Consider the following 17,936-nt stretch of genomic DNA (forward strand, 5'->3'; position numbering starts at 1 on the left):
GCGTGTGCCTGTCAGGCTGAACAGACAAGTCGGCGTCCCAAACTGCACCCTATTCCCTACATGGTGCACGTTTGACCAGGGCCCGTAGGGGAATAGGGTGCCATCTGGGACTGTGGTAGGCCGGTCTGGGCCGGTCCCGTTGTCACGTCGTCCCCTAGCCTACAGACGTCAGAATGCGGGCCGGGTCTCACCACGGCTCCTTTATAGAGCCCTTTCATGTTCTCTTAATGAGGAAACCGCCGACTCAGCTGCCTGCTCATAAACACAGACGAATTAAAACACCCAAATATGAATCAGATAGGTGGGGGTTAGTAGTGCTGCTAGACCAGGATGTAGACTGGACTGGTATAAACTGACCACAGATAGACTGGCCCCTGGCCAGGACACTCATATGCTACTGGACAAGACTGGTGTGTATACAGAACTCAGACAGACTGGCCCCTGGCCAGGACAGTCATATTCTACTGGACTGGAGTGAAATGTTTGTATGTACAACTCCTTTGACCTAGTAGGATTCAGCCATGACTCTCCGGTGTGTCCAAATCCACCTTTAACACTGAAGTGATCAAGTCTACTGCACTGGGAGACTGCTGACAGCCGGACACTGAAGTGATCAAGTCTACTGCACTGGCAGACTGCTGACAGCCGGACACTGAAGTGATCAAGTCTACTGCACTGGGAGACTGCTGACAGACGGACACTGAAGTGATCAAGTCTACTGCACTGGGAGACTGCTGACAGCCGGACACTGAAGTGATCAAGTCTACTGCACTGGGAGACTGCTGACAGACGGACACTGAAGTGATCAAGTCTACTGCACTGGGAGACTGCTGACAGCCGGACACTGAAGTGATCAAGTCTACTGCACTGGGAGACTGCTGACAGCCGGACACTGAAGTGATAAAGTCTACTGCACTGGGAGACTGCTGACAGACGGACACTGAAGTGATCAAGTCTACTGCACTGGGAGACTGCTGACAGCCGGACACTGAAGTGATCAAGTCTACTGCACTGGGAGACTGCTGACAGACGGACACAAGTGATCAAGTCTACTGCACTGGGAGACTGCTGACAGCCGGACACTGAAGTGTTTCCTTCTGAGTTATGAATGGCATTCTCTGTACCCACACCCTTGTTGTAGGCTTGGATTCATGTTAGTTCAAGTTCAGGTCCCTGCCCTGTCGGTGCTCCCCATGGCAACGAGATGACAGTTGTGGACACTGAAGTTCTCAGAGTTATTAGGGGCATCCTCTTCAGTCACAGGAGTGACGGACGGTTATGCTGATGTGTGTTTGTTAGGTGTTGCCGTAGACTTGGGTTTGGGTTAATTGGGGTTAGGGTCGTGTGTGCGCAACATTATCCTGGTTCAAATCCCCGAGCCGACAAGGTGAAAAATCTGCCGATTTGCCCTTGAGCAAGGCACTTAACCCTAATTGCTCCTGTAAGTTGCTCTGGTGAAGAGCGTCTTCTAAATGACGCAAATGTTATGTTACTCATGGTTCTAGTTCCAGTTTAGGGTCAGACCTGTGCAAGTCTCTACCTCGTCTGTGTTCACCATGGCTCTGAGACGACAGCTCTGTTGTGCCAGGCCTCAGCCCTGTGGTTGACTGCCTGCCTGTTGTTCCATTGTTCTCTCAAGCTCTCTACCAGAGGAGTGTATAACACCCCCGTGTCACGCAGGGAGAAATAGAAGCACTAATCTCAGAATGATGCCCTTATTTCCATCATTACAATGAAATGGGAGGGAAAAATCATGGCTTGGTTATTCCTTTTTTCAGTTGTGTTTTATTGAGCTGGTGTCATCTGTGCCAGTCAGACAGAGCTGGAGCAGGAATTATTTTTATGAAAAAGACAATTACAGTTCAATTACGACATGTAGCCAACATGAGCCTTACATTAAACATTTAATATTTTTATAAAGAGCAAAACAGAGAGACGTGAGATTAGAGAGCATCTCCTTATTTCTGACAGGAGTGTGATGGAGGATGTGTTCATAGACACACATTATGTCACTTTTATTATCCATTTCATGCTTCCCATGTCAATAAAGACCCTTACATTGACATTACGAGACAGAGACGGACAGAGACGGACAGAGACGGACAGAGACGGACAGAGACGGACAGAGACGGACACTCTTAATGTACAGCGAGAAGAAAAACGTGACTGCGAGGATTCTCTGGTTCTTCTTTAATACAGTCAACAACAGAAATATACATTATGTACATGCACACAGCGCAGGTTGGGAAGAAGTCTACCCTCGGTGGCGCTTTAAAACAGACATACTGCCCGTTCTGAGCCACAGTCAGAAAGAAGAGGGAACAAGTGAAGAGGAGAGAGAGAGAATGACATGAAAAGAGAAGTGAAAGAAAACGACAAAGGAGAGGTACTGAGCAGAAGATAGATATTTTGTCCGAAAGTTAAAAAAAGCTACAGATAGAATAGTTGTATAGGTGATAATGAAATTCCAGAACAGAAGCTGTAATTCCAGTAGAGGTATATCAAATCAAGAAGTATATCAAAGGATTCACTGGCCCCACTCCGCACGGATTGGTCAGAGTGCATAGTGACCTGGGAGCTGCCGCCAATGGCGTCTCACAGTACCAGACAGTGGTGGGTCTGTATAAAGAGAAGCGAGCATGGTGGGACCTGTCCCCCCCCCCCAAAAAAAACGGAACATACACTACTGTGCTCAAGTTGAAAACATGTGACTGAATAAAACAATTAATAAATGGATGGATAATGAAGGAGCAAATAATGTGAGGTTTACATCAGTGAACCACTACTACCTACCACACCCCTTCTCCCAATTCCCACCCACCAACTACCTCCTCCCCACCCCCAAAACAAGACGGGTAACAAAATGAGGAAACGTCTGATCCCATATGGTATGAAGTAATGTAATATAGGTTATCATGTGTAGAATGCTCAAGTGTGTATGTGAGAGTCTTCAGACAGGGGACAGTGGTATGCCCTTCCCTAATTGTCTTGAGCTCTAATAGCATCATCATCCTTATTATTCTCATTATTTCAGGCTACTGCTGAACAGGTGCGACGTGGTCAGTCTACATCTGCATCTCTGATCACCCAGTCTAAACCTCAGAGCCCTGGAGGAGGAGCTGCTGCGTTGCTATTTTCTGATTGTTTCAGGGTCTTCTTCTCTTCTCTGACAAAGAGGCAGGATCATGGGTTGTACCACATGTAACAGACAAACTCCTGGCAGGAAAAACAAACAAAAACAACCCAAAACAAAGAACAGGGAGTAAAACGTTATGCACATTATCTGATCTGTCAAACATCCTCTTTTAAACCTACGTACGTCATCCCCTCGACACGTTGTGTTAGACCATGAGTACCCCCCTGCCCCCTCCCTGGCCAGTAGAGGCTGCCCTAACCTAACCCCCAGTCCTAACCTTAACCATTAGGGGGATGAAATCATACCTGACCCTAGATCAGCAGTAAAGAACAACTTCCATCTCAAGTTCTCATACCTCTCTGAAACCAATTCTCTCCTCAGGTAAAGGCAGGGTTGTGGTGTACGGGTGGGACGTAGGGGTGTGCTGGGGGATAAGGTAAGGGGTTCTAGTCCCCCTTCTTTTCTGGCTCCTCCTCCTGTTCACGTAGGAACTGGAACACGGAGGAGAAGTCCTTGTTGGCGTAGCCGCGGGCACACATGACACGGTAGATCTGATGGGCCAGCGAGCCCAGGGGGACAGGGGTCTTTGTGTTGGTGGCTGTGTGCTGGGCCAGACCCAGGTCCTTACAGGAGAGAGAGATGGGGATGTTAGATGTGAGTTTATGTGAAGCAGAGTCGACGAGAGAGCACAGAAGGGAGGAATGAGATCAAGAGAGAGATGAAGAGGAACAAAATCAAATAAGGAGAAATAAGCAAACCAAAGTTGATAGAGAAAGAAGGAGAGATGAAAAGGGAGGCATAAACAGACAGACGTACAAACACATCCAGTCAGACATAGCCAGCTAGGGTAGAACAGAACAGACCTTGGCCATGAGCGTGGTTCCAAAGCCTCCCTGGTAGTTGTTGCCAGAGGGGACTCCCTCCATGACACCTGGTACTGGGTTATACGAGTCACTGGACCAGCACCTGCCTGATGACATGTTCAGGATCTGGGCCAGCAGTTTCGGGTCCAGACCCAACCTGGAACAGAAGAGAGGAGGTTAGTTAAAGAGAAAATGAGGAAAACAATGGAGAGAGAAGGTGAAGGTGTGGGAGTTGTGGAAGGGTAGAAAGGTAAGGGAATGGTAGGGGGAAATAAAGGGGGGGGGGTGTAGAGGTACAGAGAGAGATACTGGTAGGCCAATAGAAAAACAATGATACTGGTGGGCCAATAGAAAAACAATGATACTGGTGGGCCAATAGAAAAACAATGACACTGGTAGGCCAATAGAAAAACAATGACACTGGTAGGCCAATAGAAAAACAATGATACTGGTGGGCCAATAGAAAAACAATGATACTGGTGGGCCAATAGAAAAACAATGATACTGGTGGGCCAATAGAAAAACAATGAAAGGAAAGAGAAAATGAGCATGTGAAACAGAGATACTGGGGCTCCTGAGTGGATCAGCAGGGCTTGAGGAGTCACTACAGACCCGGGTTGGATCCCAGGCTGTGTCACAGCCCCGGCCGTGACCGGGAGACCCATGAGGAGGTGCACAATTTTTTTTGTGTGCTGCTGATATAGTGATACAGTGATCGAGAGAGAGACAGATGTTGTAATAAAAAGAGAGAAAGAGGGAGTGTGAGAGAAAGAGAAAGCTGGTGACCCATGTGGAACCCAGAGCCTGTCTCTCTCTTCTCCATCTCTCAGTGTTAATGGCTGGTTAGGTGGAGGACTGGGAAATGCTGCTTAATGCACTATTGATGTTTACCCCTCCTATCCTTCATCATGCCTCGAACATGGAAGAAAGAGGAGGACAAGTGGTGGCCAAGGAGCACATAAACCTCATTGACACACATACACACTTCCCCAGTCATTTAAAAGCACTCTGCCTCCAGAAGCAAGGGAAGAAGACAGTACTACGTAGAAGGACCAATAACTACAGGAAATAACTACTGTCTCGTGACAGAGGGATGAGAAGGATGAGAGGGATGAGAGGGATGAGTATTCAGAAAGGAATAAGGTGTGACATCCTCAGGTGAACCAACACACTTCCACATCACACGTACACATCACACAACGCCACGCCTACACACTACACATCACACAACGCCACACCTACACATCACACAATGCCACGCCTACACATCACACGTACACATCACACAACACCACGCCTACACATCACACCTACACATCACACAACGCCACGCCTACACATCACACCTACACATCACACAACGCCTACACACTACACATCACACAACGCCACGCCAACACACAACGCCACGCCTACACACTACATATCACACCTACACATCACACAATGCCACGCCTACACACTACACATCACACCTACACATCACACAACGCCACGCCTACACACTACACATCACACAACGCCACGCCTACACATCACACAACACCACGCCTACACATCACACCTACACATCACACAACGCCACGCCAACACACTACACATCACACCTACACATCACACAATGCCACACCTACACACTACACATCACACCTACACATCACACAACGCCACGCCAACACACTACACATCACACAACGCCATGCCTACACACTTCCACATCACACCTACACATCACACAACGTCACGCCAAGACACTACACATCACACCTACACATCACACAATGCCTCCACACAACACCACGCCTCCACACTAAACCACATCACACCTACACACTAAACCAAAACACGCCTCCACACTAAACCAAAACACACACACCACGCCTCCACACCACGCCTCCACACTAAACCACACCACCACACTAAACCAAACTATGCCTCCACAATACACCACCACACGCCTCCATTCTACACTAAACCACACCACCACACTACGCCTCCACACCACACCTCCACACTCCACCACACCACGCCTCCACACTAAACCACACAACGCCTCCACAACACGCCTCCACACTACACCACAACACACCTCCACACTACACCACAACACACCTCCACACTACGCCTCCACACTACACCACAACACGCCTCCACACTACACCACAACACGCCTCCACACTACACCACAACACGCCTCCACACTACACCACAACACGCCTCCACACTACACCACAACACGCCTCCACACTACACCACAACACGCCTCCACACTACACCACAACACGCCTCCACACTACACCACAACACTACACTACACCACGCCTCCACACTACACTACACCACGCCTCCACACTACACCACACCACGCCTCCACACTACACTACACCACGCCTCCACACTACACCACACCACGCCTCCACACTACACCACAACACGCCACACCACACCACGCCTCCACACTACAACAACCACGCCTCCACACTACACCACAACACGCCTCCACACTACACCACAACACGCCTCCACACTACACCACAACACGCCTCCACACTACACTACGCCTCCACACTACACCACGCCTCCACACTACACCACACCACGCCTCCACACTACACCACGCCTCCACACTACCTCAACACGCCTCCACACTACACCACGCCTCCACACCACGCTCCACACCACGCCTCCACACTACACCACGCTCCACACACGCCCACACTCCACCACGCTCCACACCTCAACACGCCTCCACACTACACCTCAACACGCCTCCACACTACACCACAACACGCCTCCACACTACACCACAACACGCCTCCACACCACTACACCACAACACGCCTCCACACCACGCCACGCCTCCACACTACACCACGCCTGCACACATCGCCTCCACACTACACCACAGCACGCCTCCACACTAAACCACGCCACCACAACACGCCTCCACACTACACCACAGCACGCTCCACACTACACCACGCACGCCTCCACACTACACCACGCACGCCTCCACACTACACCACAGCACGCCTCCACACTACACCACAGCACGCCTCCACACTACACCACAGCACGCCTCCACACTACACCACAGCACGCCTCCACACTACACCACAGCACGCCCCCACACTACACCACAGCACGCCTCCACACTAAACCACGCCACCACGCCTCCACACTAAACCACGCCACCACGCCACCACGTTACACCACAACACGCCTCCACGCCTCCACCACAACACGCCTCCACCACAACACGCCTCCACCACAACACGCCTCCACCACAACACGCCTCCACCACAACACGCCTCCACCACAACACGCCTCCACCACAACACACCTCCACCACAACACGCCTCCACACAACACGCCTCCACCACAACACGCCTCCACCACAACACGCCTCCATACAACACGCCTCCATACAACACGCCTCCATACAACACCACAACACGCCTCCATGTTACACCACAACACGCCTCCATGTTACACCACAACACGCCTCCATGTTACACCACAACACGCCTCCATGTTACACCACAACACGCCTCCATACAACACGCCTCCATACAACACGCCTCCATACAACACGCCTCCATACAACACGCCTCCATACAACACGCCTCCATACAACACGCCTCCATACAACACGCCTCCATACAACACGCCTCCATACAACACGCCTCCATACAACACGCCTCCATACAACACGCCTCCATACAACACGCCTCCATGTTACACCACAACACGCCTCTATACTACACGCCTCCATGTTACACCACAACACACCTCCATACAACACACCTCCATACAACACCACAACACACCTCCATACAACACCACACCTCCATACAACACGCCTCCATGTTACACCACAACACGCCTCCATACTACACCACAACACACCTCCATAATACACCACAACACCCCTCCATACAACACTCCTCCATGTTACACCACAACACACCTCCATACAACACCACAACACGCCTCCATAATACACCACAACACACCAAAGCAACAGAAAAGAGAAGGGGAGAAGTGTTAGTTTCTAAGCATCTGGGTCTGGTGAGTAGTGCTAGTCGTTATTTTGTAACAGTTTTAAAGACAGTGTAAAGTTGGCCACATGAATCCCTGGCAGCCTCACCCTGGCGGAGCTTCTAGGACAATAACTCTTCTGCTCTCAATATCACCATTAAACCATCATGGCTCCTTAAGGACAGAATACGGGCTTCCTAAGCTAGTCCTCCCTCCCTCTTCTTTCCTCGTTCCCTCCCTCCACCTGGCTCTCATTCTAGCATTACTACCACAGTCTTTATTAGTTGTCTACTAACTAATTAAGACTGGGCCATTTACTCTCAACGTATTTTACACGCTCACAAAATGTCCCTCTCCTTTTTTTCTCCCTTTCTTTCCTCAGCCTCTCCCGGCTTGGTTTGTAGTTTCTCTCGGTCTCTCCCGGCTTGGTTTGTAGTTTCTCTCGGTCTCTCCCGGCTTGGTTTGTAGTTTCTCTCGGTCTCTCCCGGCTTGGTTTGTAGTTTCTCTCGGTCTCTCCCGGCTTGGTTTGTAGTTTCTCTCGGTCTCTCCCGGCTTGGTTTGTAGTTTCTCTCGGTCTCTCCCGGCTTGGTTTATAGTTTCTCTCGGTCTCTCCCGGCTTGGTTTGTAGTTTCTCTCGGTCTCTCCCGGCTTGGTTTGTAGTTTCTCTCGGTCTCTCCCGGCTTGGTTTGTAGTTTCTCTCGGTCTCTCCCGGCTTGGTTTGTAGTTTCTCTCGGTCTCTCCCTCTCCCGGCTTGGTTTGTAGTTTCTCTCGGTCTCTCCCGGCTTGGTTTGTAGTTTCTCTCGGTCTCTCCCGGCTTGGTTTGTAGTTTCTCTCGGTCTCTCCCAGCTTGGTTTGTAGTTTCTCTCGGTCTCTCCCGGCTTGGTTTGTAGTTTCTCTCGGTCTCTCCCGGCTTGGTTTGTAGTTTCTCTCGGTCTCTCCCGGCTTGGTTTGTAGTTTCTCTCGGTCTCTCCCGGCTTGGTTTGTAGTTTCTCTCGGTCTCTCCCGGCTTGGTTTGTAGTTTCTCTCGGTCTCTCCCGACTTGGTTTGTAGTTTCTCTCGGTCTCTCCCGGCTTGGTTTGTAGTTTCTCTCGGTCTCTCCCGGCTTGGTTTGTAGTTTCTCTCGGTCTCTCCCGGCTTGGTTTGTAGTTTCTCTCGGTCTCTCCCGGCTTGGTTTGTAGTTTCTCTCGGTCTCTCCCGGCTTGGTTTGTAGTTTCCCTCGGTCTCTCCCGGCTTGGTTTGTAGTTTCTCTCGGTCTCTCCCGGCTTGGTTTGTAGTTTCTCTCGGTCTCTCCCGGCTTGGTTTGTAGTTTCCCTCGGTCTCTCCCGGCTTGGTTTGTAGTTTCTCTCGGTCTCTCCCGGCTTGGTTTGTAGTTTCTCTCGGTCTCTCCCGGCTTGGTTTGTAGTTTCTCTCGGTCTCTCCCGGCTTGGTTTGTAGTTTCTCTCGGTCTCTCCCGGCTTGGTTTGTAGTTTCTCTCCGTCTCGGGTTTTAGAGAGGTATGGAAATGTGGGATAAGTGATACTGTGTGTTGTTTTTAATGGAAGTCTCAGTCATGATGGCTTTTTCATTGTATGTCTGTATACTGCTGCCCCAATCCTTCACTCCCCCTCCTCTCCTTCCATCGCTCCATCCTGCCTCAGCCGACGCCTCCCTGTCTAAGGGTGACATGTTTGACATCATCCACCCCCCCTTGGCGTGTGCACACACACACACACACACACACGCACACACGCGCACGCACACACACACACGCACACACACGCACACACACACACGCACACACACACACACGCACACACACACACGCACACACACACACGCACACACACACGGTCTCTTCCAGTGCCTGTGTTCTGGGTCAGCATCTGAAAAGGTTATTGGCTGCTCTACAATAAAGAGTGTCGGAGCACAGATTGTTTGTTACAGTGGCCAAATACGTTGATTGACATGGAGCTGTTGTTCTCTGTTTAACGATAAATCAATGAACCTCCCTCTCCTATCACACACACCCTATCCTGGTTATTAGTCACGAGCCTTCCTCCCTCTCCTATCACACACACTCTATCCTGGTTATTAGTCACGAGCCTTCCTCCCTCTCCTATCACACACACTCTATCCTGGTTATTAGCCACGAGCCTTCCTCCCTCTCCTATCACACACACTCTATCCTGGTTATTAGCCACGAGCCTTCCTCCCTTTCCTATCACAGTCCTGGTTAGTAGCCATGAAACCCCCTGCCTTTCCTATCACAGTCGTGGTTAGTAGCCATTAGCCCCCCTGCCTTTCCTATCACAGTCCTGGTTATTAGCCATGAGCCCCCCTGCCTTTCCTATCACAGTCCTGGTTAGTAGCCATGAGCCCCCCTGCCTTTCCTATCACAGTCCTGGTTAGTAGCCATGAGCCCCCTGCCTTTCCTATCACAGTCCTGGTTATTAGCCATGAGCCCCCCTGCCTTTCCTATCACAGTCCTGGTTAGTAGCCATGAGCCCCCCTGCCTTTCCTATCACAGTCCTGGTTAGTAGCCATGAGCCCCCCTGCCTTTCCTATCACAGTCCTGGTTAGTAGCCATGAGCCCCCCTGCCTTTCCTATCACAGTCCTGGTTAGTAGCCTTAATGCCAGTGTTGTTCTTTAACAGTGCTGTCAATTTTCATGGAGAAGAGGACATGTCACCCTTTAACAGGATTCACACACACACACACACACACACACACACACACACACACACACACACACACACACACACACACACACACACACACACACACACACACACACACACACACACACACACACACACACACACACACACACACACACACACACGGCAGAGCAATGCCATCACAGTTAAAAGCGAAACAAATGCTATAGCTATGAAAAAGAAAACAGTTGAGACAAAGGTAAAACCCTAGAAGGGGGGCTTGTTGTTGTGTCATGTGCAGCAGGTGGAGGTAATTGATGATGTTAACTGTCTGGTTCATTACCATTAGCTTTAATTTCTTCTCTAAACCACAGGAGAGGACGCACGCTCAACATTTATTATTAGACAGGTAACAAGTCCATCTTTAATCTCTCTTGAACATATGCTCCACACACACACACACACACACACACACACACACACACACACACACACACACACACACACACACACACACACACACACACACACACACACACACACACACACACACACACACACACACACACACACACACACACACACACAGAGAGAGAGAGAATGTAACTGTATATGTATTTATGCCTCCTCCTCTCCAGCATCCTCATTAAAAGCAGGGCTGCTCCTCAGACAGACTGTTAGATAGGAGCCAGAGAAGAAACAGACCAGAGGGAGTGGGGGATGGAAAGAGAGCACAAGAGAAAGAAATGGATAGAAAATAAATGTTACAAATATATATAAAGAGAAAGGGAAACATAGGGAGAGAGAAAGAAAACCTGAGAGGGAAAAAACAGAGACTATGACAAAGGTAATGTTTGTGTGGTTATAATTGTAATTCAGGGCCATTCTCTGATCTAAGGGAACGTCATGCTCTGTCAGAGACGGGCCCAACCTTCCATCTGAAATCAACAAATTAGCTGTGTGGATGGGACAGGCAGCGTGCGCACGTGTGGGTGTGTGTGTGTGGACAGGTATTGGAAAGGGCAGCTCTAGCAGGCCCTACTCCAGCATGATAAAATGTTATTACTGTTTTCCTTTAAATTGGCTCTGAGCATGTGTGTCTCGGTGTCTGTCTGTGTCAGTGTGTACTCCATGTACGCGTGTTTGTAGTCTGCATGTGCATGTGTGTATGTGAGTGTGTGTGTGTGTGTGTGTGGGTAGGTGTGTATGTGTGTGGGTAGGTGTGTATGTGTGTGGGTAGGTGTGTATGTGTGTGGGTAGGTGTGTGTGTGTGTGTAGGTGTGTATGTGTGTGGGTGTGAGGGTAGGTGTGTATGTATGTGTGTGTGTGTGTGTGTGTGTGTGTGTGTGTGTGTGTGTGTGTGTGTGGTGTAGGTGTAGTGTGTATGTGTGTGTGTGTGGCGGGAGCAGTGGTGTGGGGTGTAAATCTGTGTTGCTCTTTTAATGCCTCCATATTTCAGAGGCCTAGTGTGGGGATTTATGCCCCTCCGTCTCCCCACAGACAAATCAGCTGATCTAATACAGCTGCACTACAAACACACAGGAAACAAGTACACACACACACACACACACACACACACACACACACACACACACACACACACACACACACACACACACACACACACACACACACACACACACACACACACACACACACACACACACACAATGCACCAGAGGCAAATACAGCACACACATTTGATACATACTGGGTACACTAATCATATGACCGTGTATACATGAGCACATACAACTAACACACAGAAAATACACCGTCACACAAACACACACTGCTTAACTTGAGGCTAGACACAGCTGAGAGGGGTATAGATGGATCCTTTACAACCCTAATAACAGCAGCAGCAGGGCAGTGGGATGGGGAATGTAGTTTTACAGTCTTATCCACTGAGGCAGTGTCAGGGATATGTAGTTTATAAGCAGGGCTGGTTTGTCAGGGCTGGGAACAGTGCATGCTGGGATAAGTAGTTTGTAAGCAGCAGCTGGTTGTGCCTAGGCTGCATTAAGAGCTCAACCAGTGGATGTAAATGAGAGTCTCTACCCCCTCCTTACTCTCTTGCTACCCCTGACAGGTCTGAGACTGGGTGGTCTGACCCCCTCATCAGTCTCTTGCTACCCCTGACAGGTCTGAGACTGGGTGGTCTGACCCCCTCATCAGTCTCTTGCTACCCCTGACAGGTCTGAGACTGAATGGTCTGTCTCTTGCTAGACAGGTCTGAGACTGAATGGTCTGACCCCTCTTGCATCAGGTCTGAGACTGAATGGTCTGACCCCTCATCAGTCTGACAGGTCTGAGACTGAATGGTCTGACCCCCTCCCAGTCTCTTGCTACCCCTCAGGTCTCTGAATGGTCTGCCCCTACAGTCTCTTGCTGACAGGTCTGAGACTGAATGGTCTGACCCCCTCATCAGTCTCTTGCTACCCCTGACAGGTCTGAGACTGAATGGTTTGACCCCCTCATCAGTCTCTTGCTACCCCTGGGTTACTGGGTGGTCTGACCCCCTCAGACCCCCCCACCAACTATCCTTCTCTGTCTCTTTGCCCCCATCTCAAAAACACAGAAAGCAAAATCAACAGTAAAATATCCAGCACACAGGTCCAGTTGGTGACCTGGTAAAGACATGGCCAGGTACATCACAGTGAGACACTGAAGGTGAATAGAAGTGACTCCAACAGATCTAGGCTGGCTAACTAGTGGACTCTACCTGATTCCGAGGTTCATGGTCTCTGCAGTCCCGATCATCCCAATCGCTAACAGCATGTTGTTACAGATCTTCGCTGCCTGTGAGACAAAAAAGCTGAATTATTCAAATCTGTTTCTGTGAGAGTGACCAAGTGTACAATAGTGTTTGAGTGTATGAAAATGGTACATTTGTATGCAAACTTGTAAGTACATTAGTGTGTTAGTTACCTGTCCTGTGCCGACCTGTCCGCAGTACACTACGTTAGCTCCCATACAGGTGAGGAGTTCCTGTGCTGCAGTGTACTCCTCCTCAACCCCTCCTACCATGAAGGTTAGCTTAGCCAAGCTGGCTGCTCCCACACCTACAACAGACAGTACATGGTCACTACACACACTAGTGTTGAACGATATACTGAAACGTCTGTACTCTTTAGATACTAGAACATGAAAAGCAGTCCAGTAGTGGAATTTATTTTTTACTTTCAGTACTACTGTCTCACAGAGCATGTTCATCAGAGCAGCCGATGTCCACTTATGAGCGTGCCTGCTCCAATCATTCCACACAGACGTTAACACACTTGAAATTGCGACACGGCATATAGAAATGCTGAAACTTAATTACTGTTCGCAAAACAATGTCCATACAGACTAGAACACTTCACATTGAAAGATGATACTGGTAGCTTCCAGCTAACTTTCCTTGCTAGCTTACAGCTGAAGCTAACATCAAATCATTACCCGAGTACTTTGTTTGTGATAACATGCAGAACCATAAATCAAAATAGGCTGATTTCAAAGCTGATTGACAGCAAAACTTTCAGTCTCACACATCTCTCCCAAAGATGATTTAGTTCCTAAATGTGTGTGAATACTGGGCTCTGATTGGCCATCTTGCCTTGAATGACGTCATTACAGATCAAATCCCATCGGTCGCATACAGACATTTATCACACGTTATTACATACACACATTTATCACACGTTATTACATACACACATTTATCACACGTTATTACACACACACATTTATCACACGTTATTACACACACACATTTATCACATGTTATTACACACACATATTTATCACACGTTATTACATACACACATTTATCACATGTTATTACATACACACATTTATCACACGTTATTACATACAGACATTTATCACACGTTATTACATACAGACATTTATCACACGTTATTACACACACATATTTATCACACGTTATTACACACACATATTTATCACATGTTATTACACACACATATTTATCACATGTTATTACACACACATATTTATCACATGTTATTACACACACATATTTATCACATGTTATTGGACACACATATTTATCACATGTTATTGGACACATTTATCACATGTTATTGGACACACACATATTTATCACATGTTATTGGACACATATTTATCACATGTTATTACACACACATATTTATCACATGTTATTACACACACATATTTATCACATGTTATTGGACACATATTTATCACATGTTATTGGACACATATTTATCACATGTTATTGGACACATATTTATCACATGTTATTACACACATATTTATCACATGTTATTACACACACATATTTATCACATGTTATTACACACACATATTTATCACATGTTATTACACACACATATTTATCACATGTTATTACACACACATATTTATCACATGTTATTGGACACACATATTTATCACATGTTATTGGACACATATTTATCACATGTTATCGGACACATATTTATCACATGTTATCGGACACATATTTATCACATGTTATTGGACACATATTTATCACATGTTATTGGACACATATTTATCACATGTTATTGGACACATATTTATCACATGTTATTGGACACATATTTATCACATGTTATTGGACACATATTTATCACATGTTATTACACACACATATTTATCACATGTTATTGGACACATATTTATCACATGTTATTACACACACATATTTATCACATGTTATTACACACACATATTTATCACATGTTATTGGACACATATTTATCACATGTTATTGGACACATATTTATCACATGTTATTGGACACATATTTATCACATGTTATTGGACACATACTTATCACATGTTATTGGACACATATTTATCACATGTTATTGGACACATATTTATCACATGTTATTACACACACATATTTATCACATGTTATTGGACACATATTTATCAGATATTACACACACATATTTATCACATGTTATTACACACACACATATTTATCACATGTTATTGGACACACATATTTATCAGATGTTATTGGACACATATTTATCAGATATTACACACACATATTTATCACATGTTATTACACACACATATTTATCACATGTTATTACACACACATATTTATCACATGTTATTACACACACATATTTATCACATGTTATTGCACACACATATTTATCACATGTTATTACACACACATATTTATCACATGTTATTGGACACATATTTATCACATGTTATCGGACACATATTTATCACATGTTATCGGACACATATTTATCACATGTTATTGGACACATATTTATCACATGTTATTGGACACATATTTATCACATGTTATTGGACACATATTTATCAGATATTATTACACACACATATTTATCACATGTTATTGGACACATATTTATCACATGTTATTACACACACATATTTATCACATGTTATTACACACACATATCTATCACATGTTATTGGACACATATTTATCACATGTTATTACACACACATATTTATCACATGTTATTACACACACATATTTATCACATGTTATTACACACACATATTTATCACATGTTATTACACACACATATTTATCACATGTTATTACACACACATATTTATCACATGTTATTGGACACATATTTATCAGATATTACACACACATATTTATCACATGTTATTACACACACATATTTATCACATGTTATTGGACACACATATTTATCAGATGTTATTGGACACATATTTATCAGATATTACACACACATATTTATCACATGTTATTACACACACATATTTATCAGATATTACACACACATATTTATCAGATATTATTGGACACATATTTATCACATGTTATTACGGACACATATTTATCACATGTTATTACGGACACATATTTATCAGATATTATTGGACACATATTTATCAGATATTATTACACACACATATTTATCACATGTTATTGGACACATATTTATCACATGTTATTGGACACATATTTATCAGATATTATTACACACATATTTATCAGATATTATTACACACATATTTATCAGATATTATTACACACATATTTATCAGATATTATTACACACATATTTATCAGATATTATTACACACATATTTATCAGATATTATTGGACACATATTTATCACGTTATTACGGACACATATTTATCAGATGTTATTGCGGGTGTAGCGAAATTCTTGTGTTCCTATCCTCAACAGTGCAGTTACATCTAACACACACAAATCTTAAAAAGTTCAATAATTTCATTAAGAAATATAGAAATATTAGGATGAGCAACGTCGGAGACCGGCGTGTGGGTGTGTGTACCAGCAAACACACAGTACCAGTAAAACTTCTGGACACACCTAGTCATTCAAGGGTTTTTCTAGATTTCTACCTTTTTCCACATTGTAGAATAATAATGAAGACATCAAAATGATGAAATAACATGTATGCAATCATTAAGTAACCATAACAAGTGCTGAACTAATTCAATATATTTGAGATTCTTCAAAGTAGCCATCTTTTGCCTTGATGACAGCTTTTCACACCTCTGGCATTCTCTCAACCAGCTTCATGAGGTAGTCACCTAGAATGCATTTCAATTAACAGGTGTGCCTTGTTAAAAGCAAATATGGAATTTCTTTCCTTCTTAATGCGTTTGAGCAATCCGTTGTGTTGTTACACAGTAGAGGTGGTAAATGACCAAGTCCATATTATGTCAAGAAGGTCAGTCAATCTGGAAAATTGAGAACTTTGAAAGTTTCAAGTGCAGTCGCAAAAACCATCAAGCGCTATGATAATTAATGTTGATGTTGAGTCAGTCTTAGTCGTGCAATTTTACATGTAACCAAGATGTTTTGTGCACTATTTCTCAAGTGAATTTTTTTGCATGAAAACAAGTCGTCTCTCGCTGAATGACAACAAATACTTAATTGAAGAATCCCTACTGTTCTAATTATTATTATTTAACCAGGCAAGTCAGTTAAGAACATAGTCTTATTTTCAATGACAGCCTAGGAACAGTGGGTTAACTGGTCTAGGAACAGTGGGTTAACTGGTCTAGGAACAGTGGGTTAACTGGTCTAGGAACAGTGGGTTAACTGGTCTAGGAACAGTGGGTTAACTGGTCTAGGAACAGTGGGTTAACTGGTCTAGGAACAGTGGGTTAACTGGTCTAGGAACAGTGGGTTAAGTGGTCTAGGAACAGTGGGTTAACTGGTCTAGGAACAGTGGGGTTAACGGCCTTGTTCAGGGGC

General features: G+C 45.7%; 1 protein-coding gene across 2 annotated transcripts in view; it reads right to left on the reverse strand.

Moving 5' to 3' along the window:
* Nucleotides 1-1,887: 1,887 nt before the first annotated feature.
* The window catches only part of LOC124043207 (3-hydroxyisobutyrate dehydrogenase, mitochondrial-like), a 44,646-nt gene continuing 28,597 nt past the window's right edge, over nucleotides 1,888-17,936 (reverse strand). The window contains exons 5-9 of one of the 2 annotated variants that reach the window (XR_006840283.1): nucleotides 13,608-13,741; nucleotides 13,402-13,478; nucleotides 4,000-4,156; nucleotides 3,492-3,759; nucleotides 1,888-3,216 (exon numbers count right to left, since the gene is read on the reverse strand). Coding sequence is in view for 1 of the 2 variants with exons in the window: in XM_046361516.1 (XP_046217472.1) it covers nucleotides 3,583-3,759; nucleotides 4,000-4,156; nucleotides 13,402-13,478; nucleotides 13,608-13,741 (545 nt within the window). In the remaining variant the exon portion in view is untranslated. Of the gene's footprint in view, nucleotides 3,760-3,999; nucleotides 4,157-13,401; nucleotides 13,479-13,607; nucleotides 13,742-17,936 lie in introns of both variants that reach the window. The other variant, XM_046361516.1, reaches the window with a different exon arrangement.

This window comes from Oncorhynchus gorbuscha, linkage group LG09 (assembly GCF_021184085.1).
Source record: "Oncorhynchus gorbuscha isolate QuinsamMale2020 ecotype Even-year linkage group LG09, OgorEven_v1.0, whole genome shotgun sequence".
NCBI classification, from domain to species: domain Eukaryota; kingdom Metazoa; phylum Chordata; class Actinopteri; order Salmoniformes; family Salmonidae; genus Oncorhynchus; species Oncorhynchus gorbuscha.